This window comes from Schistocerca piceifrons, chromosome 1, assembly GCF_021461385.2.
Source record: "Schistocerca piceifrons isolate TAMUIC-IGC-003096 chromosome 1, iqSchPice1.1, whole genome shotgun sequence".
NCBI classification, from domain to species: Eukaryota; Metazoa; Arthropoda; class Insecta; order Orthoptera; family Acrididae; genus Schistocerca; species Schistocerca piceifrons.
Window position 1 is genome coordinate 485295841 of NC_060138.1, and position 27722 is coordinate 485323562.

Sequence of the window (27722 nt, forward strand, 5' to 3'; positions counted from 1 at the left end):
ATAAAATACAACTCATCACAATAACCTTATTACGAGAGGCTATTTTTAATAAAACATGAAGTATCTGTAACAAGAGCATATCTAAATCGACAATAATTTATGACATGTTACGGACTTTGAATTTCAGACTAGTCAGTATTATGTGCTCTCCTATATCATACTCAGGCAGGATGGAAATGTGGCAGGTAGTGTATACACATAAAGAAATATAGTTAATAAATTATTCAGTACAACATTTTCATTAATAACATGGGGTATCTAAAAAAATCTGAGTTACGTTGATAGGAGCAGAAAAAGACATTATCAAGCTTGTATTATCGTTAAGTATTTTACCCATATACTGTGATTACTGAAAGTAGCTAAAAATCTCATGGTGGAAAAATTTCCTTAAAGCATCCCTATTGATTTTAGATCTTGTCGATTGTAGCTGCATCACAGAAGAGGTTAAAAGGTGGCCTCCATCGAGATTGGAATGGAGGGTCAGTAAAGGCTTCACTTTCCAGTTGACCTTAGAGCTAGCGAGCAAATGTAGCATTCACCCTTCCGTTATTCTTCCGATGGTGGCCAAGGTAGAAAAACACCAACGTCAGAGATGATAATAATTACAGTTTTTGGGTGGCACTCCCTTCCCGTTAATTGATAATCACTGAGATTATCATGTGGAAAAGACAGAAAAATATGAGGCAAATTTAGCAGGATGTGTCGCACAGTCAGTATCTTCCACTCTAACAAAGAGGGATTTGGTTTCTCGTATGCACCTATGTACGGGTACAAAAGTACTAATATGTGGTGGCTGTCACCGTGCTGTTCCATTGCATTCAAGAAACCCATGCACAAGGCCCATGTCGGCCAGCTGTTCATCAGAAAAGCTATCTGTGCAGTCCTAAGGCATCGTCCGCACGCCGACCAGCGCAGCGCGGCGAAACGGTATATAGAAGGCGCTGACCAACGCTCCAATCGAACGAGTGGGCAGCGCCACACCTCCGGTAAGACAAGAGTTTAGCGCTTCTTGTCAACGCCGATATAACCAGTCGCCCATCGCTGATCGGCCCCAGTTCGGTCACAAACTTTGAGAGCATCAGTATTAATAGGAAGACGATACTTAGCATGCATTCTGTGAGTAGTAATAGCGACTAAAGTATATAGGAGGCACAGGAATCAAGAGAAGTTAAGTTCTTTTGTTTTTAGAATTAAAGCGTTTAATCTTGAAGCGTCTTGTACAGATGATTTTGCATTCCTGCCGCCGGCCGTCACACCTTCTCTCCTTCCTTGTTTGTGTCAGTGATGAGTCGCACAGTAGCCAACACAGCAGTATCCACACGAACATTGCAGGAAAAAAAAAAAAAATCTGAGGCAGGAGCCAATGCTGCTAAATGTAAACTTGAGGTGGAAGAGTAAGGCAGGCGTTTCATATTGTCAACAGTAAGTACCATGAGTGAACGAAATAAGTTTGTTTCCAGGAACAAAATACAGCGCAAACTGTTAACTTTTGCGTTGTTGTGCGGATATTTTCAGCGCAATACAGATACAGAGGTAATTAGCAATAAGAAATAAAACTAAATCAAATTCAATTATTCTGCTACAAATCAAAGGAAACTACTTGTATGTTGCGGGAAAATAATGTGTATGAAAGTACAGCCGACGTTTTGTTGATGGTTTCGGATGCACGCTGTGTGAGGACAACTGCTGAATCTGTGCGCAGCTGCCGGCCAGCCCACAGCACTTGGTGCCAACAGAGCGAGCATTCTGAATGATCTCGAGTGATAAATGGTGGAACGCACTCGACAGTGCGGACAGGAGGGCCGGAAGTGCCGCTCCATGGCGTTGGGCACGAGTGTCTTCCGGAACCAAGTCAGGGTCGTAGAGGCGAGTCATGAAAACAGCCGGGCCGGCGATCAGCGCCCAGTCTCCAGCGTAACATCATGGCGGTCTTCCTCACGACTGTGTGCGCCCTTTGGCTCGTAGCAGGGGCTTCTGCTAGCACAACCACAACTGCGTTCTCCCTGGTAAGTGGTTCATTCACTGCAGTGAATGAGCCACAACTGCGTTCTCTCTGGTAAGTGGTTCATTCACTGCAGTGAAGGTTCTGTTAGAGCAGTGGCCCCAACCGTCCAGAGATAAAGGCCATGAACAAGATCAGATATCAGGTGTTACCGCAACAAAGCTAGACACCTACCTAAATTTTAGATTTGGACAAAACATTAAAACTCCTATAAAACTCAGACTGATAAATAATACTTCCATAATACTGAAACTAAGGAACTTCGTATATTTTTGTTCATTTCCGATTAAGCCAAGAAGTTAATGAGGTGAACAGTTCTGCTTATTTTTTGTTTTTAATTTTTAGGGTTCCGTACTATACTCCCAAATTCATTCGCCAAAACCTGCAGGTGAACTATCATTATACTTGTCGGGCTGGTGATCTAGCGGTGCCGGCACTGTAGCTCAATGTGTTCGGTGCGCTAGCTGTCTGCCCTCTGTAATAATAATAATAAAAAAAAGAAACTGACTTAAGTATTCAACGATCAACCTCAACCGGTGCCATGTGACGTCCAATCAGACCAAACACTGACAGCAATAATGATAAAAAAGGGGGATGGGGGCGCTAAAGTGCGTGCATGGAGAGCGCGAGGTCGTGGGATCGAATCTCGAGCGGACCGTGGATTTATCAGTATTCGTTTTAACTTAACCTTCGCCTCTCAGTGACGAAGGAGTAGCCAGAAACAACATTTGATTAGGATTCTTCGTTAAGCTTTAGGTCTTCTTCTCTTAGTTGGATAACTCGGGTAGGTTGTTGTTGTTGTGGTCTTCAATCCTGAGACTGGTTTGATGCAGCTCTCCATGCTACTCTATCCTGTGCAAACTTCTTCATCTCCCAGGTGCAACCTACATCATTCTGAATGTGCTTAGTGTATTCATCTCTTGGTCTTCTTCTACGATTTTTACCCCCCTTGTTGCCTCAGAACATGCCCTACCAACCGGTCCCTTCTTCTAGTCAAGTTGTGCCACAAATTTCTTTTCTCCAAAATTTTAGCCAATACCTCCTCATTAGTTATGTGATCTACCAATTTAAATATCAGCATTCTTCTGTAGCACCACATTTCGAAAGCTTCTATTCTCTTTTTGTCTAAACTATTTATCGTCCACGTTTCTCTCCCATACATGGCTACATTCCATACAAATACTTTCAGAAAAGACTTCCTGGCACTTAAATCTATACTTGATGTTAACAAATTTCTCTTCTTCAGAAACGCTTTCCTTGCCATTGCCAGTCTACATTTTATATCCTCTCTACTTCGACCATCATCAGTTATTTTGCTCCACAAATAGTAAACTCCTTTAGTACAAAACTCCTTTACTACTTTAAGTGTCTCACTTCCTAATCTAATTCCCTCAGCATCACCAGACTTAATTCGACTACGTTCCATTATCCTCGTTTTGCTTTTGTTGATGTTCATCTTATACCCTCCTCTCAAGACACTGTCCATTCCGTTCAACTGCTCTTCCAAGTCCTTTGCTGTCTCTGACAGAATTACAATGTCATCGGCGAACCTCAAAGCTTTTATTTCGTCTCTACTCCGAATTTTTCGTTTCTTTTACTGCTTGCTCAACATCGGGGATAGGCTACAACGCTGTCTCACTCCCTTCGCAACCACTGCTTCCCTTTCATGCCCCTCAACTCTTATAACTGCCATCTGGTTTCTGCACAAATTGTAAGTATCCTTTCGCTCCCTGCATTTTACCCCTGCCACCTTCAGAATTTGAAAGAGAGTATTCCAGTCATCACTGTCAAAAGCTTTCTCTAAGTCTACAAATGCTAGGAACGTAGGTTTGCCTTTCCTTACTCTTTCTTCTAAGATAAGTTCTAGGGTCAGTATTGCCTCACGTGTTTCAACATTTCTACGGAATCCAAACTGATCTTCCCCGAGGTCGGCTTCTACCAGTTTCTCCATTCGTCTGTAAAGAATTCGTGTTAGTATTTTGCAGCCGTGACTTATTAAACTGATAGTTCGGTGATTTTCACATCTGTAAACACCTGCTTTCTTTGGGATTGGAATTATTATATTCTTCTTGAAGTCTGAGGGAATTTCGCCTGTCTCATACATCTTGCTCACCAGATGGTAGAGTTTTGTCAGGACTGGCGTTCCCAAGGCCGTTAGTAGTTCTAATGGAATGTTGTCTACTCCAGGGGCCTTGTTTCGACTCAGGTCTTTCAGTGCTCTGTCAAACTCGTCACGCAGTATCATATCTCCCATTTCATCTTCATCTACCTCCTCTTCCATTTCCATAATAATGTCCTCAAGAACATCGCCCTTGTATAGATCCTCTATATACTCCTTCCACCTTTCTGCTTTCCCTTCTTTGCTTAGAACTGGGTTTCCATCTGAGCTCTTGATATTTATGCAAGTGGTTCTCTTTTCTCCAAAGGTCTCTTTAATTTTCCTGTGGGCAGTATCTATCCTACCCATCGTGAGATAAGCGTCTACATCCTTACATTTGTCCTCTAGCCATCCCTGCTTAGCCATTTTGCACTTCCTGTCGACCTCATTTTTGAGACATCTGTATTCCTTTTTGCCTGCTTCACTTACTGCATTTTTGTATTTTCTGCTTTCATCAATTAAATTCAGTATCTCTTCTGTTACCCATGGATTTCTACTAACCCTCGTCTTTTTACTACTTGATCCTCTGCTGCCTTCACTATTTCATTCCTCAAAGCTACCCATTGTTCTTCTACTGTATTTCTTTCCCCCATTCCTGTCAATTGTTCCCTTATGCTCTCCCTGAAACTCTGTACGATCTCTGGTTCTTTCAGTTTATCCAGGTCCCATCTTCTTAAATTGCCACCTTTTTGCAGTTTCTTCAGTTTTAATCTACAGTTCATAACCAATAGATTGTGGTCAGAGTCCTCATCTGCCCCTGGAAATGTCTTACAATTTAAAATCTGGTTCCTAATTCTCTGTCTTACCATTATATAATCTATCTGAAACCTTTTAGTATCTTCAGGGTTCTTCCATGTGTACAACCTTCTTTCATGATTGTTGGCCCATTGGCAAATCCAAACAATATAAACAAATAAGAAAAAATTGATTCCTGGTTCAAGAATAAATTTTTTCTTATTTGTTTATATTTTTTGGATTTGCCAATGGGCCAATTGAACCGATACCAGGCGTTGGCTTTAATGGGCGACGTATTGATATTGTGGAGTGCGTCATACCAGCGAAACAGAAAGGGAACAAAGCACTGACAATATTTGTTTCGTTTATGTATTATTTTTTGGAATGTGGATCGTGATGACAGACTGGTCTCTAACCTAGCCAGAGATCTAGGTTAACTTGAAAGGTGAAGGTTGTGTTGTAGGTTGGTGAAGCCAACGAATGTGAATACAGTATATCAGTTGTGGTGATATACTGAGCTGCAGGGTAACCCGAGGTCTGTTTTACGTTGCAGTGTGACGCGTCACCGAACTTGATGTCTTGAAGATTACTATACTAATGTTACGGTGCTTGTGTTATGTATATTGGGTTTCGAGGAGGCGGTTATGTCCACCCACTCTGATGACATCGTTGACAAAAGCAGACGGTTGATATCATGAACTTCAGCAAAGTCATGCTTCTATTTTATTCGGTTCATCGATTTTGATTTGTCTGCTACCAGAATCTAAAAGCCAGTTTCACACCCGTAATGTTTGGTCCACGTAGTTACGTTCTTAACCGTTCTTGTGGTAACAATAGGTACTAGCCATCGACCTTTTTTCAAAGTAATGAAAACTCTGTTTTATCGAAATCGGTTTGCATTTCGTTATTTTCGCAAAATCCACGAAATTTGACTCTCGCTACACTGATTGGAAATACTGCTTAGTAAGAAGGCATTTACTTGTCGATTTTCAAAACCGGAATAAAGTTACTATTGTTATTTACTGTGGATGACAACTGATGACTTCTAATACTGAATGGAGAGCATAAGAAATAAATGGTAGTATAAATGAGCTCAAATTATATTAGTAAACTATAACTAAATAATTTAAAGAAAGGAAGCTTCCAATGTGTAATGAACTAAAAAATCTCGATCACGTGCAGTGAACTATGGTATTTTAGTGTGAAAAATCATTAAAAACTGAGTGTTTCTTAGCATTCACTGAAGAGATGAATACTGGGAATTGTCAGGACAGATACGAAAAAATGGAAGATCGGTGTATGGGTTGGAAGGTAAAGCGTAATTACAGCTGTAATCAGAATAAAAAGGATACCTGAGGGGTGAACAGTAGATGACTAAAGACACCTCTTCACTGATTCCAAGAAATAAGAAGACACCAACCCATCGATATATGCGAAGGAGGGTACATTACGTTAGAAAATGCGCAGGAGCAGCTCTGAAAAGCCTCGAGGAGGGTTTTATCCAGCAGAGAATTCCATACGGCTGTTCATGATCTGTTGCATATCAGAATCTACCAAAATAGTAAAAATAAACATAACTTTTTAGAAACAATTTAGAGTTGTCATTAAACCATAAAGCAACCATTTTTATCTTTATCTCCCGAAAAATTTCATTTTAGTTTGTCCTTCCTGAAATCTACTAGTAGCAGATTCACAAAAGTAATGGCGCCCAATATGTTTTGCCTGAACCTTATGTCAAGAATTATTCATGGGCTGTTGAAATAATTCGAAACAGACTTAGTCGTTAAGGTATTGTACTCGATTGTTTGTTTGCAGTAGAATTTAATGTCATACGTAGAATGCCCGTTTCCTGACAGAGCCCTTTGCTTCTAAATTCAGCCTTAACTTTAGTATATGAGAAAGTCTAATATTTTGATGTCTGTCGGTGTTTCAGGATGTCATGCTCCATTGGGTAGAAACATGTAACAAGAGCTACCCCATTTCTCAAGGTAAGGTTGCCATTTGTAAAGTGTTTAATACGTCCTATGAATGTCTTCTTCGCAACTTTGCTTTTTAAATGTCTCTATTGCATATAAAAATTAATATTCTGACAGGTTTTTAATTACAAGTCGTCCCATTAAATAGCGATTATAGCGACTTACAGTGTCATTACTAACTAAGCGTCTTTATTTATTTCGAGATAAGACATGTCCTGATTGGAGGCTTAAATAATAGGGAACAGACAATAGCCACAAAATGTTAAAAAAAGTGTCCTATATTCTTACAGGGAAATCCTATAAACATAGGCCTTCAGCCTTTCTTCTCGAAGACCGAGCGAGATGGCGCAGTGACTAGCACACAGGACTGCATTCAGGTGGACGACGGTTAAAAAACATCCTGATATAGGTTTCCTTATTTTCCTAAATCGCTTCAGGCAAAATACCGGGATGGTGCCTTCGAAAGGGCATGGCCAACTTCCTTCCTCATCATACCCTAATCCGATGGGGCCGATGACCTCGCTGTTTGGTCCCCTCCCCAAAGACAACCAACCAACCAATCTTTCTTCCCAAAGAAACACAAACTCGTACGAACGTGTATCTGAAACGCAAACTCCTGTAACGTGTGCACGTCGTCTATGGGTAATGAATACACGAATGGCATTAAACGTTTTCACATCCAGATATCTAAGGTCTAGTGAAAGTGCAGGCGAAGGTACTGAATCTCTTAAAATAATACCGGGCTCATTAAACGGTTGCGTTAAGTGCTATCGTATGAGGTGTGGCGTCAATGACTTGAATGAAATAACTGCTCGTGCACAATTGGTCTCGAAAGAGCGTGAGGTGTGCCCACAACAGATCCAGTTACTGGCGTCAGCGTCATTTTCCCAAAACTCCCCACCATGTCCGCTGTGCGAACTGTAGGACGTTGTACAGTGATCCCTCCTCCTTATTCCAAACGACCTTACATTTGCAGTTCCCTGGAACAACCTGCAGGACATTTTTTTCAAATAGAATGAGGCGTTGAGGATATCATTCAGCTACACGACACGTGCATGTCAGTCAACATCACCGACAGAGCCATGTCTGCCATTTCCCGCGTGGAACAGGACGACACCACCTCTCTGTTTACATTTTTCACACTCCGCGGAAACACTAATCTGTTGCTGACACTGTCACAATATCAAAACCGATTCATATGGCAAGGCTGATGAAGAAGGTAGTTGTCGTAAATATTACTTTTGACAACAGCATCATATAACATTAATGTTTATTAACCCTTTGCTCATTTTGTACAGAGACTAGCGAACCCGACAATAACTACGAAATATGAATGGAAATTGGTTGTATGTCCTACCTCCTCCTCCTCCTGCCCTCTTTTTGTTATTATCCTCCTCCCCCCCCCCCCCCGCCCCCAACCTTTCTCTCTCCCTCTCTCTCTCTCTCTCTCTGCATGTACTCCACCCTCACCCTCTTTTTCCATTTCTTTCCTCCACCTCTCTCTCTCCACTTGCTCTTCCCCCATCTCTCTGACATTTAGCCCTATTTCTCTGTATTGCAAACGAAACCTTGATTGGGAACTTAAGTCGCTTAAAATGATACGTTAAATCGGTTAGGACCATTGGTATCTGGGCTCTCCAGCTGCTAGATCTATGAGGGCAGTAGCTTCAATGACAGATTACAAAGTTTCGTACGATTTAGATTCCAATCCTAAACCGCTAAATCACAAATATAACTTTTCTGTTTTCCGACAAAACTGACTGCGAGGAAGAAAACCAAACAGCTTATTATTGTGTATACAATTTTGGTTTAAAATTATACATAATAGAGGAAGAATTTGTTTAATGGCTTAAATGACATGGTATTGTCGTGAAAACTGATTGCGAGAAAGAAAATTAAATCGCACCTTTTCACAGCACAACACAACATTTCTCAGTCGGTTTTAACAGGAGACCTGTTTGTTGATGTTTCTGAAAAAAGTATCTCGCCTTCGTCCGTCTGAATGTTTATTAGAGTATCGTGTATAAATCTGAAGCAAATCACTCAAGAAATTCTCAAGAGTTTTGCTAACAGTGCTTCCTATTTATTTATTGGGTTGGTGCATAATTTCGTAGCGTTTTTCAGTAAGTTTTAGTAAACACAACAGATACACGTAAGAGATTTGAGTCGTCACAAATATATTCTCATTCACTATTTACAAATCAGCCAACGGTGGGGTAACGTTTCGGTTCCTCGACTGTAGAAATTACTTAGTTCTGATGCAAAGAACTGTCGAGCCAAGTTTCGGAGCGCATTCTCATCCGGAGAGGAAGCTTCCTGAAGGTTGTCCGGTAGAGAGCGGAAAAGGCGAAAGTCTGAGTGCGCAAAATCAGATGAATAAGGTGGGTGCGGAATGACTTTCCAGCCCAACCTCTGTGTAGTGTTTTTTTGTTTGTCTAGCAGAGTTTGTCTAGCGAAGTAGCGTCATTTCACTCAGCCTTCCTGGTCGTTCTTGGATTGCATCAGCAAGACGCCTCACCTCCGGCAAGCAATTCGTAGCACACCACACAGTCACTGTTTCACCATTTTTTGTGGATTCGCGCAGGTCTTTGTACGGGGAATTGTTGCCTTGTTCGGGCTGGCTTGCAAGAAGCAAAAGAAAACCAGCGTGCACTCCGTGTTCATACCTGGTGGAGTCAGTCCAGATGTGGAGAGGGTCCATCCGGATGCCATGAAGAGCAGAGGGTGCAGCCAACTGCAGGTGGTTGGTCACGTCGGTACCAATGATGGTGTGTCACTTTGGATTAGAAGAGATTCTCTCAGGTTTCGAGCGGCTAAAAGAAGTGGTAAAGGCTGCCAGTCTTGCTTGCAAGATGAAAGCAGAGCTGACCATTTGCAGCATAATCGACAGGACCGATTGCGGACCTCTGGTACAGAGCCGAATGGAGGGCCTGAATCAAGGGCTCAGACGGTTTTGAGACCGTGTAGGTTGCAGATTCCTCGACTTGCGCCATAGGGTGGCTGGGTCTCGGTTTCCGCTGAATAGGTCAGGTGTCCACTATGAGCAGGAGGCGGCTACACGGGTAGCAGGTGCTGTGTGGCGTGGACTGGGCGGTTCTTTTAGGTTAGAGGGTCTCGGGAAAACACAAGAAGGACTTCAGTCACAAAGTGTGCAGGCTGAACACAGGAAGAACGTAGATACAGGAACCATTGGTATAACAGTTGTAAATTGTCGTAGCTGTGTTGGAAAGTACCAGAGCTCCAAGCGCTTTTAGAAAGCACTGATGCTCAAATCGTTATAGGCACTGAAAGCTGGTTATAACCGGATATAAGCTCAGCCGAAATTTTTGCGAAGAACCTATTGGTGTTCCAAAAGGATAGGCTAAACATGGTTGGCGGTGGCGTGTTTGTTGCTGTTAGAACTAGTTTGACTTTGCGAAGTAGAAGTAGATACTTCCTGTGAGTTTGTATGGGCAGAGGTCATTGTTGGCAACGGGAATAAATTAATAATAGGATCCTTTTACCGAACTCCCAATTCAGATGGTACAATTGCTGAAAGGTTCAAAGAAAACACATATCCGACTTATACGATAATAGTTCGTAGTGACTTTAAATCACCCTCGATATGTTGGCGAAAATACATCTTTCATTCCAGAGATACGCATAAAATATCATCCGAAATTGTGCTAAAAGCATTCTCTCAAAATTATTTAGAGCAGTTAATTCATGAGCCCATGCGAATATTAAACGGTTATGAAAACACACTTGACCTCTTAACAACAAATAATCCTGAGTTAATAACCAGCATCAAAACTGACACAGGGATTAGTGAACACAGGGTTGTCGTAGCGAGATTGAATATTGTAATCCCCAAATACTCCAAAAATAAGCGAAAAATATACCTATCCAAAAAAACAGATAAAAATTCACTTGACGCCTTCCTGAGAGACAATCTCCACTCATTCCAAATTAATAATATAAGTGTAGACCAAATGTGGCTTGTATTCAAGAAATAGTATCGGCAGCAATTGAGAGATTTATACCAAATAAATTAACAAACGACGGATCTGATCCTGCTTGGTACGCAAAACGGGTTAGTGCACTGTTGCAGAAACAATGAAACAAACATGCCAAATTTAACAGACGCAAAATCCCTAAGATTCGCGATCTTTTACAGAAGCTCGAAATTTAGCGCGGACTTCAATGAGAGATGCTTATAACAGTTTTCAAAAGAAACTTTGTCTCGAAACCTTGCCGAAAATCCAAAAAGATTCTGGTCGTATGTGAAGTATGTTAGCGGCAAGAAACAATCAATGCCTTTTCTGCGGGATATTGACGTGGGTACTATCGAAGACAGTGCTGTCAAAGCAGAGTTACTAAACACAGCCTTCCGAAATGCCTTCACAAAAGACGACGAAGTAAATACTCCAGAATTCGAATCGAGAACAGCTGCCAACATGAGTAACGTAGAAGTAAATATCCTCGGAGTAGTGAAGCAACTTAAATCACTTAATAAAAGCAAGTCTTCTGGTCCAGACTGTATACCAATTAGGTTCCTTTCGGAGTATGCTGATGCATTAGCTCCACACTTAACAATCATATACAACCGTTCGCTTGACGAAAGATCCGTACCCAGAGACTGGAGAGTTGCACAGGGCACATCAATATTCAAGAAAGGTAGTTGAAGTAATCCACTGAATTACCGGCACATATAGTCAACGTCGATATGCAGCAGGAATTTGGAACATATATTGTGTTGAAATACTATGAATTACCTCGAAGAAAACTGTCTATTGACACACAGTCAACATGGGTTTAGAGAACATCGTTCCTGTGAAACACAACTAGCTCTTTATTCACATGAAATGTTGAGTGCTATTGACAAGTGATTTCAGATCGATTCCGTATTTCTGGAGTTCCGGAAGGCTTTTGACACTGTTCCTTATCTACATAAACAATTTGGGAGAAAATCTGAGCAGCCGTCTTAGGTTGTTTGCAGATGATGCTGTCGTTTATCTGCTAATAAAGCCATCAAAAGGTCAAAATAAATTGCAAAACGATTTAGAAAAGATATCTGAATGGTGAGAAAATTGGCAGTTGAGCGTAAATAACGAAAAGTGTAAGGTCATCCACATGAGTGCTAAAAGGAATTCGTTAAACTTCGGTTACATGATAAATTAGTCTAATCTAAATGCCGTAAATTCAACGAAATACTTAGGTATTACAATTACGAACAACTTAAATTGGAAGCAACACATAGAAAATGTTGTGGGGAAGGTTAACCAAAGACTGCGTTTTATTGGGAGGATACTTAGAAAATGTAATACATCTACTAAGGAGACTGCCTACACTACACTTGTTCGTCCTCTTTTTAGAATACTGCTACGAGGTGTGGGTTCCTTACCAGATAGGACTGACGGAATACATCGAAAAAGTTCAAAGAAGGGCAACACTTTCTGTATTATCTTGAAATATCGGAGAGAGCGTCACAGAAAAGATGCAGGATTTGGGCTGGACATCATTAAAAGAAAGACGTTTTTCGTTGCGACGGAATCTTCTCACGAAATGCCAATCACCAACTTTCTCCTCCGAATGCGAAAATATTTTGTTGACACCGACCTTCATAGGGAGAAACAATCACCACCATTAAATAAGGGAAATCAGAGCTCGTACGGTAAGACAGAGGTGTTCGTTCTTTCCGCGCGCTATACGAGATTGGAATAATAGAGAATTGTGAAAGGTGGTTAATGAACTCTCTGCCAGGCACTTAAATGTGATTCGCAGGGTATCCGTGTAGATGTAGATGAACCAGTCCTTTCTTTTCCGTATGTTAGCATAAAGACACAATTTATCGTCACCAGTAACAATACATGGTAGGAACAGTTGCTGACGAGGAAGGAGAGATGTGCACACGACCATCCGCTGATTTTTGTGATTTTGGCTCTGAGAATGCTGTAACTATACATCCGGTGTTGGAACCTTCCTCGTTGCATGCAACTGTCGCACGATGGTGGAATGATCACAGTTCATCACATTTGCCAGTTCTAGAGTACAAAGACGTGGATCATTGTCGATTAATGAGTTTAAACGATCTTCGTCAAACCCCGAAGGTCTTCCTGAACGTGGAGAGCCAGTAATGCAAACCATCCTCCTTAAAACGAGTAAACCGCTTTCTTACCGTGCTCTGACCAATGGCATTATGGACAGGGTGCAAATGTTTCTGGCTGCCTCCACTGCTGTCACCCCTCTACTGAACTCAGACAGAAGAATATGCCAGAAACGTTGTGATTTCTCCACTTGGAATTCCATTTTCTAGCGTCCACAGCTCCACTCCCTATCTCCAAATAACAAAATGACATATATGTAAAATCAAATAGCAACAGAAAAGCACAAATAAAAAATGACAATCGATAAATTAACCCCTAGAAACCAGAATACCATCATGCAAGACAGAAACGCTGCAAATGTATGCACCAATCTATTATTATCGTTACAACCTGGAAGTGCTGTAGCAAATGTGCTTGAAGAGGCCGTGTGCAGAATGACGGTTGGCAGTCTTGGTGCTCGGTTCCCATTTCAGCTCGGAACAAGGGGTAAAAACCTTTAGTTTAGCCCAGATCAGCAGCCATTTTATAGCCAATCCCATTTCTATATATTATATATACATATTATAAAAGTATATAACTTATGTCCCTCTGAATGTTAATTAAAGGATTGTGTAAAAATGTCAAGTAAATTGGTCAAGAACGCCTCGAAATTTTTGCTATATATTTACATAATACGTACAGGGGGTTACAATTAAAGTTTCAGTTCCAAAGCGCTGTAAAAAAAAGACCACTGCTCAGAATGACGTCAAATTTGAACGGAGTATTATCGAAGAGAGATGAAACGTTATGGGATAAAACAAAAACTTAATGAAAATTTTCCCATTACTTGTCGCTGTAAGCGACATATGGTAAATAGATTCGGCTACAAATGAATGATGAATCGCAATACGATGGCTTTGGTGCGAGTTGCACATGGAACCACCCGTACTGTGCAACTTTCGTACTCGACAGTTGTGGTACTATTAGTTAGGTTAGGTAAGCTCATCAACCACGGCAAGGACGGATCCACATAGGAAGAGAAAAATTGGTTTTTAACTGTCCTGAGCCAAAATAAAAAAAAACAAACAAACAATGAAGTCTGCTTTTAAATGTTGTGAGACTGGCGCAACATGTGTCCAATATGCTGTACATCGTTTTCTGCGGCAAGTTTATCTGAATTCGACAAACAAAGTGTTCCACGACAGAAGTACCTCAGGGATCACATTCAGAGGGCGTTCCACAATGCGTGCCTTCAGTACAGTCGCAGCAATGAACACAGCAGCTTTCAGATAACCACATAGCCTGAAGTAACACAGATTAAAAGCAATTGATCTGAACGACCAGGCTGCACGAAAATGACGCTTTGACAACTCTAGGCTTTCCAAAATGCCTCTGCAGCAAGTGCTTCAATGGCTGTGCAGTATGCGGAGCAACGCTATCTTGCATAAAAGTTGTCCTATCTACAGATCTACATTGTTGAAGAGTTGGAATACTTCTGTGTTCAAAAGACACTCATGACGTTTACCGGTGACGGTACAGGTAACAGAACTAGGAGGATCCATCTCCTCGAAAAAATATGGCCCTTCCATAAACGATGCCGCCAACCAACACCACACAGTTACCTTTGCGGAATGAAACGGTACCGACTGGTGTATGAAGGGATTTTCCGTTGCCAATATTTTGCAATTCTGTGCATGAACATTTCCTTGAAGTTAGAAATGGTCTGTAAGCAGGAGGTTCCATGGGCACTCATTGCCTAGTTCCACGCGAGCAAGAAATTCTGGAGCAAAGGTTTATCTTACAGGCAGGTCAGCATGAAGAAACTCCTGAGCATGGGTAAATTTCTATGGATAACAATGCAGGATGTCTCGTAGAATTTTATGCACCGTGCTCACAGACATTCCAAAGTTCGGGAAATTCTCCGTACACCCATGTATAACGGACAGCACGATCGCTCCTGCAATGTTGCGGCCTGTGTGACATAGCATTTCAAAAGAACCTGTCTTTTCGAATTTCGTAATCATTTTCTCCAAATCCTTTGCAGACATCGGACCAACGCCTTCATTCGTGACCGTGAGTAACCGAAACTCCTTCAGAGCTACTGGCCCACAGTCATCGTTCTTGTAAAACTGTTTTAACAGCAGAGCGCGAGCCTGCCAAACACGTCTCAGACGCAATCTGAGGAACAGCCATGTAGCCTGCGTCTTTTATTTCATATATTCTGCCCTTTAGAGTGCCGATTATTGGTGAAACTTTAGTTAATTTTTTGGTCTAAAGGTTCTCCCTTCGTTTATAATATTCCGTTCGAATTTAATCTTATTCTCAGATTTTTACTGTGTTTTGAAACTGGAACTTCAACTATAATCACCCTGTTTATTTAAAGAAAGAAATAACCTATGTTCCTTAGAGCACAATGTAAAAATATGAAGTCAAGGACTTTTCGAGATGCTTGCTAACAACATTTTCTACCTCCGTCCGAACGTTTATTAATCGTGTAAAAATATGAAGTAAACTGATCAAGACTTTTTGAGATTTTTGGTAACAACGTTAAACAACGTGGTATCGGTGTTCACAGGGATGTCCGAAGTTCGGGCTTCTGCTGAAGAGTTCCACTCAGTACAATGAAACTCAAATACACATTTTTAAATTTTTCGCAAACAGTACTTGTATGTAGAGGCTTTTTTGTGGATGAATAACCAATTTTGTTTCAGAAATGCTGCAGTACTTAGCAAGTACCGGTGGCATTCTTTCTGATGAATCGGACGCTAACGCCAGAGTAAGTATAGGTGTTGAAAGTCTTTAAAAATTATGCGCTAATCAAAATAGATGAACTGGAGAACTAACGGTATCTCCCTCCCTGCTTTGTTGCAGTGCTACCTGGAGTGCTACGACCGTCTCGGAGGGACAGTAAGTGTTCTGCTAAGCACCATGCGCCGGCCGAGGTAGCCTAGCGGCTCTAGGCGCTACAGTCTCGAACCGCGCGACCGCTACGGTCGCAGGTTCGATTCCTGCCTCGGGCATGGATGTGTGCGATGTTCTTAGGATAGTTAGGTTTAAGTAGTTCTAAGTTCTAGGGGACTGATGACCTCAGATGTTAAGTGCCTTAGTGCTCAGAGCCATTTGAACCATTTCTGAAGCATCATGCTTTGAGATATTGGAAGACCGAATCATTGTCATCATCAGTGTTCTGCTATATTAGCAGGTCCTTTGCATTTTCTACGATCCATTGCTTCCTTCTTAAGGCTGCTGTATGTTGTGCGGTTCATTACGTCATCCAGTATCTGAAATCTCTTCCTTCCTCGCTTCCTTTTCCCTTCTACATAACCTACTAAAACTGTTTTTTTCAGTCCGTCATTCTTTATTGATATATGCCCAATCCAATTTCTTTTTCTTCTTTTTATTACGTCTAGTAACTGTCTCTTGTCTCCCACTCTTCTCAGTAACTCTTCATTTTTTACTCTGTCCATCCAACTTATTCTTTCTATCCTCCGCCATGTCCACATCTCAAAAGCCTCCAGCCTTTCTCTTTCTTTCTTCCATGTTTCAGCGCCACACAGAAGAACATTCCATACATTTTATGAGTCTCTTCCTGAATTCTCCGTCCAGACTGCTGCAGAAAATTTTCCTTTTCTTATAAAATTCCTCTTTTGCCATTTTTATCCTTGTTTTAATTTCTGTGGCGCAATTCCAGTCGGTGTCTATCCTGCTTCCAAGATACTTAAAATTTTGTACCTGTTCTAATATTTCTGCATTCAGCATAATTTTTATTTCTCTATTTCCTCCTAGTGCAATACTTTCGTTTCCTTTGTGTTGATTTTCATTCTACAATTTTTTCCGTTAGCTTCAATGGTGTCCACCGAATTCTGTAATTCTCCTTCCCCTGTGGCTAGAAGGACCATGTCATTAGCAAACCTCAAAACACCCTACTCTTCTTCCTCCAATTTCTTCTCCTTTGTCATCTAATGGGCATTAATCAATCATATTTTCCAAGTAGAGGTTGAAAAGGGTAGGTGATAGAGAGCATCCATGTCTTACTCCTTTTCCTAGGTCCGATCCAGTTTGTACTTTCTCCTCTCACTTTAACTCAGGCTTTTTGATTAACATATAATGAGTTTACAAGTCTTCTGGTTTTCCAGTCCTCTGTCTTTTCCCTCATTAGAGTCGCCATCTTGTGTCAAACCACCAAAGCCTTTTCTAGATCGAGGATGCACATGTATGGCTCTCTTCCTTCTTCAATAAACTTTTCTCCCAACAGAGTTGTCTGTAAAAAAGTTGATGGTTGGTACTTTCTCGTCATCACTTCACTGTTGAGTGATTCAAGTTCCAGAGTTTCTGGTCTGCGATCTGTGTCCTATATAGCTCTTTTAGATAGTCTTCCTATCTCTGGAGGACATCGTCACGATCTTTGTGCACTATCTCTTCGTCTTTACTCAATATGTACAGAAGAGCACTTCCTGATCTGTTTTGATCCCATGTCATAGTCTTTCCTCTGTTGTATAGTAAGTCGTATCTTCCCTTCCGGTCCACTTCTTCAATTCCATCACATTCCTCTTTTAGCCAATTTTTACTAGCCTAGGTTGCACTATTCGTACTACAAATTATGGGATAATTTCTCTTTACATTTGCCCCTGATGTAGTCAGAACGTAATCAGTACATTTCAATGAGTCACTCACAGGATACGCGAGATAACCGAATCTGATTCCTGCGAAGCATGTCAGGCGTGGATTGGAGTCACTAACTGCAGACCATTAGCTGAGATAAATGGCTCTATCTCCAGGCGTCTCTTTCTCAGTAATGAAATCACTGCAGTAGAGCCCCGCGTGGAGAGCGTGCCATGACGTTACAAAGCATATGTATCAATTGTGGGAAGCGTTTCGTCACAGGGTTATTTGGTAACCGTGATAGCGTCACTCGGTGACGAGATAACTTCAGAAATGAAATTTACACAACCACATCGCATGCTTAATCAAACGACGGACTGTAAATACACTAGAAGTCGTAGTACTTTAAGAAATTTTAGTTTCACACATCCGTCCAATTGTACGCTCCTATTACACATTTTGGTTATCTTCTTCATGTCCTTCTAAATATAAAAAGAATTTTGAGTGCTTCATTTATGTACAGTCTACACAAGTACTCGCACTCGTAAGAAAATTCTTTCACAACAATCCTGTTTTTCCAAAGTAATATATATATATATATATATATATATATATATATATATATATATATATATATATATATATATATATGCAGCGTAGAGCTACTTTAAGGTAAGATCTTGGATACTAAACACCTTATTTGACCATTACTTTCATTCATCAGTTTTTTGTTGCGAAATGTGTTTAATAAAGTTCTAACAATATAGACGAATTTCCACTTGGCCTAGCAATGACACAGATTCTCGCAATACTCACGCACAGGGTGATCACTCGTTAACGCAACTGCTTTAGCCGCGTGCGGCCGTTAGGCGATGGCGGCTGCTGTGACCGCAGCTCGGTTGACAGGTGGTCTACAGTAAATATAGTAGAGTTTGTCGCCTAAGTTATTTCTAACATAATTAACAAGCACCGAAAAAAGAAAAATAAATTACCCCTTTTATTAAATAAGGAGGTGCTACAACTGCCTCCCTTTGTTGTTCATTTCTGACATCTGCTTAGGAAACAGCTCATTACACTCTGTAGTTCCCTCTGAGAAATGGCAGCAATTTCTTGACGAATGCTAGCTTTAAGTTCATTCAAGTGTGTGCATTTGATTTGCACACTTCCTCTTTTAATGGCCGCTCAGAGGCAAAAACCGCAGAGGGTTAAATCGGGGGGATATTGTTAGTGATACCTCTATCCTGAAACCCGTCATGAATTTCCTGTAATGAGAAGTTGCTGTAGGTGCCTGCACAAAGTCATGTTGAAAGGCCACGGAAGCTCATCCTCTCTCAGCTAATTGATCAAAAAAAAAAAAAAAAGGCCGGAAAATGTTTCCCGCATATCTCTCGCTGTTGACTAAGTCCTGAAAAAAAAGGCCTATTATTCTCTCACTGCTAATAGCACACTACACTCCTGTTTTTTGAACATGCAGGGGTGCCTAGAGCAGTACGTCAGGATTTTCAGAACTCCAGTAACGGTTATTTTGTGAAGTAACGTATCCACTGAGGAGGCACCACGATTTGTCCATAAAGAAAGTTAGGTGAGGGTCAATTTCTCTGTCACGGACCCTATTCAAAATCCATTCACAAAACTGTAACCTTTCTACAGGGTCACCCGATTTAAGTTCTTATACTGCAGTTGTTTTATAGGGCCGTAACTTCATTTCAACAGACCCATAGGTAATACCACTCGCTGAAAAATATGTCCAACTGGTTTTGTATGAGACCTATCCAGAGCATGCCCGACATTAGCGAGAGTTTCTTCTGTGAGTACTGTACAAGACTATGTTTCCAGCGAAGAACACTTCCCGTTTCGCGAAATTTATTTATCAGTCGGTGAATAGTACTACGATTATGATCTTGAACATCTGGAAATTCCACTTGATATAATCTGCCTATGACGCACACTGATTCTGTACAAACGTAAGAATCATACAAGAATACTCCTTAGCGGACAGAATACTTGTATTTAGCTATTCCATTTTAAACATTTTCATTCAATACACTGTATTCCGTCGTCTGACAATCTCACGCTACCTTCGCAACAATTCTACACAAACAAAGGACCTTGCATTGGAGAGGAAATACTTTCCCCACCAGCCCCGCCGCCGGCTGGCTACCGGCTGGCCAAAAGAATGTCTGCCAGGCACTTGTGTTAAGAAATGATCACACGGCATATTATAGCACGACAGGGGGGCCAGAAAAATGTAGGCAGTCGATAATAATGGAGCCAAATGATATACCGCTAGAATTATTGCACGTAGGGTAAGGTAATTCTGTGTGTTAAAAGTGACGCCCATTAGCAGGCAAACATCGTCGATGCCGCTGATCTTTTGACCGACTATGGGTATAAGTGTTGCCGGTGTGATAGCTGCACAGGAAGCCTCGATGATTTCTAGTAGCTCGTTCAGTGTAGATGGCTTCTGTTGATAAACATCATTTTTCAAGGTAAAAGTTAAGCGGTGTAAGGTGTAGAGACCGTGGTGGCTACTTAACAGCTCCTTTTCGACTTGTCCATTGTCGAGGTCGAGTTTCATCCACACAGGCTCTGACATCTCTATAGTAGCGAGGTGGACCGCCATCTTGTTGGAGGTAAAATCTTTCATTCCAAGCACCTCTCGGATGACAGGTAAAAGCCATGTTTCTAGCTTATGAAGATACACTAATATATCCGCCGTCCGCGGATAGGAAAATCTCAGAGTGTGAGTAACAGCGTTTTTATTTAAACTAAAGTCTTTCTTTAAAATTTACAAAACAATATTCGGGAGGTAGGACTGATCCTCCAAGCTTACCAATAACTAAATCGGAGATTCTTCCAAACATAAACTATCTGTAGTAACCATACAACTTCACCAAACCAAGCCCCGGGCGTCTCGTGAAGAGCGGCGCGGAGTCCACGTTGCCGTCACCTGAGTACGAGGACGAGTAGAGGCCCTGCGAGGATGGCTCCTGTACGCTGGCGGCGGTGGACGACGACGCGGTGGCTACGATGACACCAGTGGGCTCGCTCGGCGTGAACTGCCTCTCCAGCCTCCTGCGCCAGCCTAAATACTGCTTGGCGCATGGATATGGCTGGCTCTATTTGCAGTCACGTGTCGAGCGGAAGGAAAGAGGTCCGCGGCTGTAGCGACCTCTTGCGGCGCCGTGGACTCCATCCTTCGAACCGGGTCGTCCTCGTTCATAGCGTGAAGTGATCTTGGAATTTATGCTTTCCACTTTGCAGCCTCCAGTATTCGCCGTACGCTTGATCGACTTACCCCGCTCTCATGTACACTCTGCTCCCAAGGTTTTTGAGGTGACCTAGTAAAACGTTGCAATGCAGCAGCGCTGGAAGCTGGATTTGTTTTTGGTAGGGCCTCCACGGTTCGTTTGACGAACAGGTTTCGGGCGTTATCTGTTGCGGACGAACCACAGCCGGATGCAGTCGTACACTTCTCCAGAGGAAGCTTCTCGGCCCGCAAGGACCGGGTATACACAGAGGGTGGGTTTGCTGGTAGTTGGGTGCTCCAACGTTAGGTGAGTAATGGGGCCTCTTAGGAACATGGCTGCCAAAGAGGGGAAGGAAGCCAGTGTGCATTCCGTGTGCATACGGGGGGGGGGGGGGGGGAAGTCATTCGGGATGTGGAAAGGGTGCTTCCGGATGCAATGAAGAGTACAGGGTGCAGCCAGCTGCGGGTGGTGGCTCATGTCGGTATCGGTAACGTGTGTCGCTTTGGATCGGTGGAGATTCTCTCTGGTTACGGACGCCTAGCGGAAACGGTAAAGATTGCGAGTCTTGCTTGCGAGATTAAGGCGGAGCTCACAATCTGCCGCATCGTCGATAGAACCGACTGCGAGTTGAGGGTCTGAATCAGAGACTCATGCGGTTCTGTGACAGTGTAGGCTGCAGATTCCTTGACTTGCGCCATCGGGTGGTGGGTTTCCGGATTCTGCTTAATAGGTCAGGAGTCCACTAAACACAGGAAGCGGCTGCGCGGGTAGGGAGTGCTATGTGGAAGGGACCGGGCGGTTTTTTAGGTTAGAGGGTCCCAGGGAACCACAGAAAGGGCGTTCGTCTAAAAGGGTCAGGTAAAACACAGTAAGTTACTTGTAGAAACGATCGGTGTTGTAATTGTAAATTGTCGTAGCTGTATTGGGAAAGAACCAAAGCACCAAACTGGGAAACGATTAGTTTGGCGTTGCTGCATTCCTTCCGAGGACTATTGTTTTAATTCCGGGGTAACGCGAGCAGCCCAAGTTTCGTCAACTGTGATTATTTGACTTGGAAACGTAGGCCATTCCCTGTGACATAGCACATCTGTAGGAAAGTCATTGCACTGGCTAAGTGATTTAAAAAAAATTTTTTGCAGCGGACTGTCAACAGCATCGATATTCTTGGAAAATGCACGATACACAATGTGTTGTTTATAATTTATATAAAAAACAGCTACCAGCCACATGTATGGTTTAAAAAGGTTTATTATCTTCAGACCATGACCGGTTTCGGATTTTTCTTTACAAATCCATCTTCAGATGGCAGATTACAAGCATTCTTAGTTGGACCTAGTTTTGTTTGTGTTATTAGTTTGCTGCAGAGCTGTGTAGTTCTGCCTGACAAAATATTCGTGCGTTTATGTTTTTGAACGCAAGCTTAATACACTTTTCAATATGCACTATGTGAGTGCTATTCCAGTCAATGGACGTCACTTTCAACCTCATCATCTTAATTACACACGCAGCACACACGAATAACGTTTACAAAACGTGGCCCAGCTTCACATTACATTCGTTTGTAAAGTGAAGCTGGGCCACGTTTTGTAAACGTTATTCGTGTGTGCTGCGTGTGCAATTAAGATGATGAGGTTGAAAGTGACGTCCATTGACTGGAATAGCACTCACATAGTGCATATTGAAAAGTGTATTAAGCTTGCGTTCAAAAACATAAACGCACGAATATTTTGTCAGGCAGAACTACACAGCTCTGCAGCAAACTAATAACACAAACAAAACTAGGTCCAACTAAGAATGCTTGTAATCTGCCATCTGAAGATGGATTTGTAAAGAAAAATCCGAAACCGGTCATGGTCTGAAGATAATAAACCTTTTTAAACCATACATATGGCTGGTAGCTGTTTTTTATATAAATTATAAACCTTAAGTACCACAGCCACGTTTCTCAACATGTCGACTTTCGACAAAATAGCGTTAACAATGTGTTGTGTTACGCTGCATCAATTCAGTACCGGTTTCGGTCGCGGACTATCTTCACAGCGGAAAATATTTACTGACAATTTCACATGGCATACATGCTATTTAATCAGAAAAATATACGTCGTTGCTTATTTGAAACCGTATGAAAATTACGCCGTTAAGTATCAATATTTTACTTTTTCGAATCAGCAATGGCTTATACTTTCCTCGTTAAATAGCATTACGCCATGTGAAGTTGTCGCAATAGATATTTTTCCACTGTGAAGATGGTGCATGATAGAAACTGGCAGTGAATAAATGTATTGAGATGTAGCACAGTGTGTATCATACATTTCTCCAAGTAAACGACCGTTTTTTGTTATGAAACTAAGCATTTTTTAAACTCAGCATGTGCAGGCTTTCCGACGCTGTCCGCATTCTGTAATAGTTTGATACAGATATCTTTTTGACACGTCAGTAACAGCATGCAATAATGATAAACGTTAATGCAAGGGAAGGTTACTGTAATGGCGTTTGTGGATATCCAACAGCTGAAGGAACTTCGCGAGCCATCGCAAAGCTCTAACGGCCATATTTCAAAACGGTACTTAACTTTAAAAAGACGCTTTGTATATTACAGTATTACAGCATCAACAACAAAGTTATTAAAAAAGCTTAACAGTGATCATAGCGTTGTATCGGAAATGGTGCGCACTAGGGTAATGGACTACTTGAAGGTTTTCCTAAATGTACCTCAGCAGGTCTCGTTTCCCTGCTGGTACCGGAGACCACGCCCGGTAACTATCAGAATCCCAGGCACAGACCAGACGCTTACAAATGGTTCAAATGGCTCTGAGCACTATGGTACTCAACTGCTGAGGTCATTAGTCCCCTAGAACTTAGAACTAATTAAACCTAACTAACCTAAGGACATCACAAACATCCATGCCCGAGGCAGGATTCGAACCTGCGACCGTAGCGGTCTTGCGGTTCCAGACTGCAGCGCCTTTAACCGCACGGCCACTTCGGCCGGCCCAGACGCTTACATCTCAGTTAACCTTCCTTCCTTTTTACCGACAGATGCAGGACAACTTCTGAAGTACGCACGTTGTTATTTATATTTGTTATCACTATTCGTATTCCATGAATCTCTCTGTCCACCTATAACTGTCTCAGGTCTGTGGAATGTGGAAAGTAGTCGAAGATGTACGTTTCCTTTAAGTCCAATCCGGGGATTAACACTACGGAATATTATTGTATTTAGTGGAAATGTTTATTATACAGTAGCTTGAAATATTAATTCTAACGGTTATGTGAAATTACTCTTCAGCGGAAAACGGGGAATTACCCAACAAAAATGTCTTTAATGGAATATGCAATATACCCTGGCGCGTTGTTGATTGCATGTGACAGAATATATATCTGAATTCATCTGCACTAAAATTAAACCCTTGATGTTTTGAAATTAGATGGCTAGCATTGAGATTTAAGAGCTCTGGTCTGGATTTCTAGTTAACACAAGACTGAAACAAATTTCGTATGCATCGCCCGACCCGTATCAGAAACGCTATTTTTTCGAAACGCCTGGCCATCTGCGGCTCCAACTTGTGCTACTTTCATTTCCGGCCAAGCCGTGCATACACCACAAATTTGGAGGAAATCGGTGAGGACGAGTAGGCGCGGTCCCCAAATGAGAAGGGCCTTGGAGAATAATTAAGAGATCTACTTAATTTGTATTAATTATTTACTCAAACCAAGACCGGTTTCGGGATTTTAAAATCCCATCTTCAGGTGTATGATATTATCGTATTTGGTAACACACAACAGAGGGTCGGGCAAGTCAGTGCAAGAGCTCCAATCACTGCATGTTGGCGGAAACGGGACGCCACCGGGCAGCCGCATGGTAGAAACGCATCTCAGCTGCGAATGGTCCACGTACGAAATCTTGGCCGGCCGCTGTGGTCGAGCGGTTCTAGGCGCTTCAGTCCGGAACCACGCGGCTGCTACGGTCGCAGGTTCGAGCCTACCTTGGGCATGGATGTGTGTGATGTCCTAAGGTTAGTTAGGTTTAAGTAGTTCTAAATCTAGGGGACTGATGGCCTCAGATGTTGTCCCACAGTGCTTAGAGGCATTTGAACCATTTGAACCAAATCTTGTGCAGATGATGGGGAAGCAATGAAACATCATCATTCTTTCTGATATTGAGCGGCGCGAGATTTCCAAAATGTACGCTTCTTCTAGATTTTGTTGTTAGACTGATCGTTTAAACTATCAGAATATGCTACATAACAATTATTCCATATCAATTTCTCGCTTCACAGAGTCTTACTAGGCATCCACAAGTAGTCGGTACCGTAGCCACGGGGCTGTTACCTGTACTCACGATGTGGCTATGGCTCTGAGCACTATGGGACTCAACTGCTGTGGTCATCAGTCCCCCAGAACTTAGAACTACTTAAACCTAACTAACCTAAGGACATCACACACATCCATGCCCGAGGCAGGATTCGAAGCTGCGACCGTAGCAGTCGCACGGTTCCTGACTGCGCGCCTAGAACCGCGAGACCACCGCGGCCGGCACTCACGATGTACAATGGAAAACGAGAAGACACAAGCGTTCGCGCGGCTTTGTGTACTTACTTATGCCTGTGTGGCGCTATGACGACACTGACTAAAACGTTCCGTTGTTCTTCCACTAATCTGTCGTGCGGCTGTACTCGTTTTAGGACTCATGCGTTAAAAAGACTTGACTGCTTAAATAATCGCTCTTAAAACATTACTCAATGTACGTGTCGCTCCACTTGTTACGTATTTTCTCATAGTAGTGTCTCTGCCGGCAGAAGTGGCCGTGCGGTTAAAGGCGCTGCAGTCTGGAACCGCAAGACCGCTACGGTCGCAGGTTCGAATCCTGCCTCGAGCATGGATGTTTGTGATGTGCTTAGGTTAGTTAGGTTTAACTAGTTCTAAGTTCTAGGGGACTAATGACCTCAGCAGTTGAGTCCCATAGTGCTCAGAGCCATTTTTTTTTAGTAGTGTCTCTGTCAATATCCCTTATATTCACCAAGACGCCGGCGGTAGAGTTAGCTTCTATTGCCTATAGCTTTTCCTTGAACATTTATATTTTTGGTTATAACTTCTTGTCACCCGTCTTTAAAATTTCCACACAGAATATTTTAACTTCCACAATAAATTTAATTTTGCGGGAATATAGATTTCTTCTAAATACAGCTCTTGTTTTCCTTTTTGCACCGTTGCATGTTTACCGTAGCTGAGTGGACAGCGAGCCGGCTTGTCATGCTAACCCACCGGGTTCGATTCCCGGACGGGTTGGAGATTTTCTCCGCTCTAGGACTGGGTGTTTGTGTCGTCTTCATCATCCTCATCCTCATCCTCATCGCCGAAGTGACGTCACCTTAAAAGATTTGCACCAGGCGATCAGGTCTTCCCGCCGGGGGCCCTCCCCACAACACATTTCCCTTCAATACAGTTTGTTATCTGCAATTAACGGAGAAATCTTTTAAAGTACTGTTTTTTGAATGAAGAGCATAATTTAGGGCTATAATAAAACTATATGTGTTTGGGTTATTTTTCACTTTGCTAATGTCATTTTGCTTAGAGTCGGTTTATTTATCATTTCTATTGCCAAACGTGCTATGCTCATTATTTTTACTGTTTGTTTTTGACGTTTATGAGACTGTCTGCTATTGTATGGCGGTAAAATGTAGAGAAAGCCCCTGGCGATAGTGTAAGAACGGAGAAACATGTGTAAGTGAAGGGAGGAGATGCAGAAGTCATGTTTGGCTCACAATACTCAAAACATATTTATTGTCCAAGTAAACATGGAGACAAGTAGTGATGAATATTCTGTATTACTTTCTCACTCAAAATTTAAATCTCTTGTCTTACGTTCCATTGCCTCGATGGACGACTCCACTCTTTATGTCTTACTTCCGTGCGTCACTGGCAGTAATATCACGCAAAGGTTTTAGATTATTCTAAATGCGTCTTTAACAATAGTCTCGGTACTACACATCGATACTGACGGGCCTGCGACACATTAACCTTGGGTTAAAAACCAGATTCTGTTGCTTTACCTTGCTTTTGTGGTGTTTCAAAGAATTTAACACATTTTTTCTTCTTTCGAAGATATACAGCAATGGAACGATCAATGTGGAAAGAACTGTATCTCTGTTGACAAGTTACTATCCAAAAATATCCCAGATTGGTATCGAGTCTGTGAAGAAAATAATCGAAAATTGCAAGTCGAAGTGTAAGTATGATTAAAATTCACCTAACACATATATTTGAAACATGTGATACACTATAGATTAGCTCGCATGTACTGGTAACCTTATAAGTATATAAGATGATCACGTTATCACTTAGATATTCTTTCTTTCTGTCTTTTGTTTTTAGCTGGGACAGGTCAGTGTATGACAGCGTACCTGATCAAAAAGTGCACCGCCGAGGGTCTTACTGCCAGCTCATCATCTTCATCGATCTTTAATAATCGATCTTTGTAGATTTCAATACTTAATCCAGTGTGTGGATTTGTTTATTGGGGTAATAAATAATTCAGCAAATTAAATGTTACTTTTTTACATTTTGGCGACATAATAAACGTACTACCATACAGATTCACTCAACAGTTTCATTGTTTTATATCGACGAAGTGGCAACAAATTGTCATTAATGACATGGGAATATGATTTTTAGCTGTACAACAAATAATCATGAAAAAGCTGAGGTACGATAAGTGAAATGTGTAGGGTTCACCTTTCATTGTGAAAGCAAGAGAACTCATTTATCACTAGTACGTGACCTACGAGGACTGGCGTACCGCCGAAGGAAGGAACCGGAAAATTCGTACGGATAATTCAATAACTCCAGAATGAGATTTTCACTCTGCAGCGGAGTGTGCGCTGATATGAAACTTCCTGGCAGATTCAAACTGTGTGCCCGACCGAGACTCGA

At 41.9% G+C, this 27722-nt stretch overlaps 1 protein-coding gene across 1 annotated transcript; it reads left to right on the plus strand.

Annotated features, from left to right (window-relative positions):
* The first annotated feature begins 1880 nt into the window (after window positions 1-1880).
* Window positions 1881-27336, plus strand: LOC124710110. Its single transcript, XM_047240896.1, has 6 exons — window positions 1881-2006; window positions 6829-6883; window positions 15648-15712; window positions 15808-15843; window positions 26895-27018; window positions 27165-27336. The coding sequence occupies exons 1-6, from the start codon at window positions 1923-1925 to the stop codon at window positions 27269-27271; spliced, it is 471 nt and encodes a 156-aa protein (XP_047096852.1). The 5' UTR covers window positions 1881-1922; the 3' UTR covers window positions 27272-27336.
* The last annotated feature ends 386 nt before the right edge of the window (window positions 27337-27722 follow it).

What these genes read in the sequence shown, in the direction of transcription:
- LOC124710110 (XM_047240896.1), top strand. Translation starts at nt 1,923, where the DNA reads ATGGCGGTCTTCCTCACGACTGTGTGCGCCCTTTGGCTCGTAGCAGGG. An exon ending in CCACAACTGCGTTCTCCCTG is followed by an intron (nt 2,007 to 6,828) that starts GTAAGTGGTTCA and finishes TCGGTGTTTCAG; the next exon opens with GATGTCATGCTCCATTGGGT. An exon ending in CGAAAATTGCAAGTCGAAGT is followed by an intron (nt 27,019 to 27,164) that starts GTAAGTATGATT and finishes TTTTGTTTTTAG; the next exon opens with CTGGGACAGGTCAGTGTATG.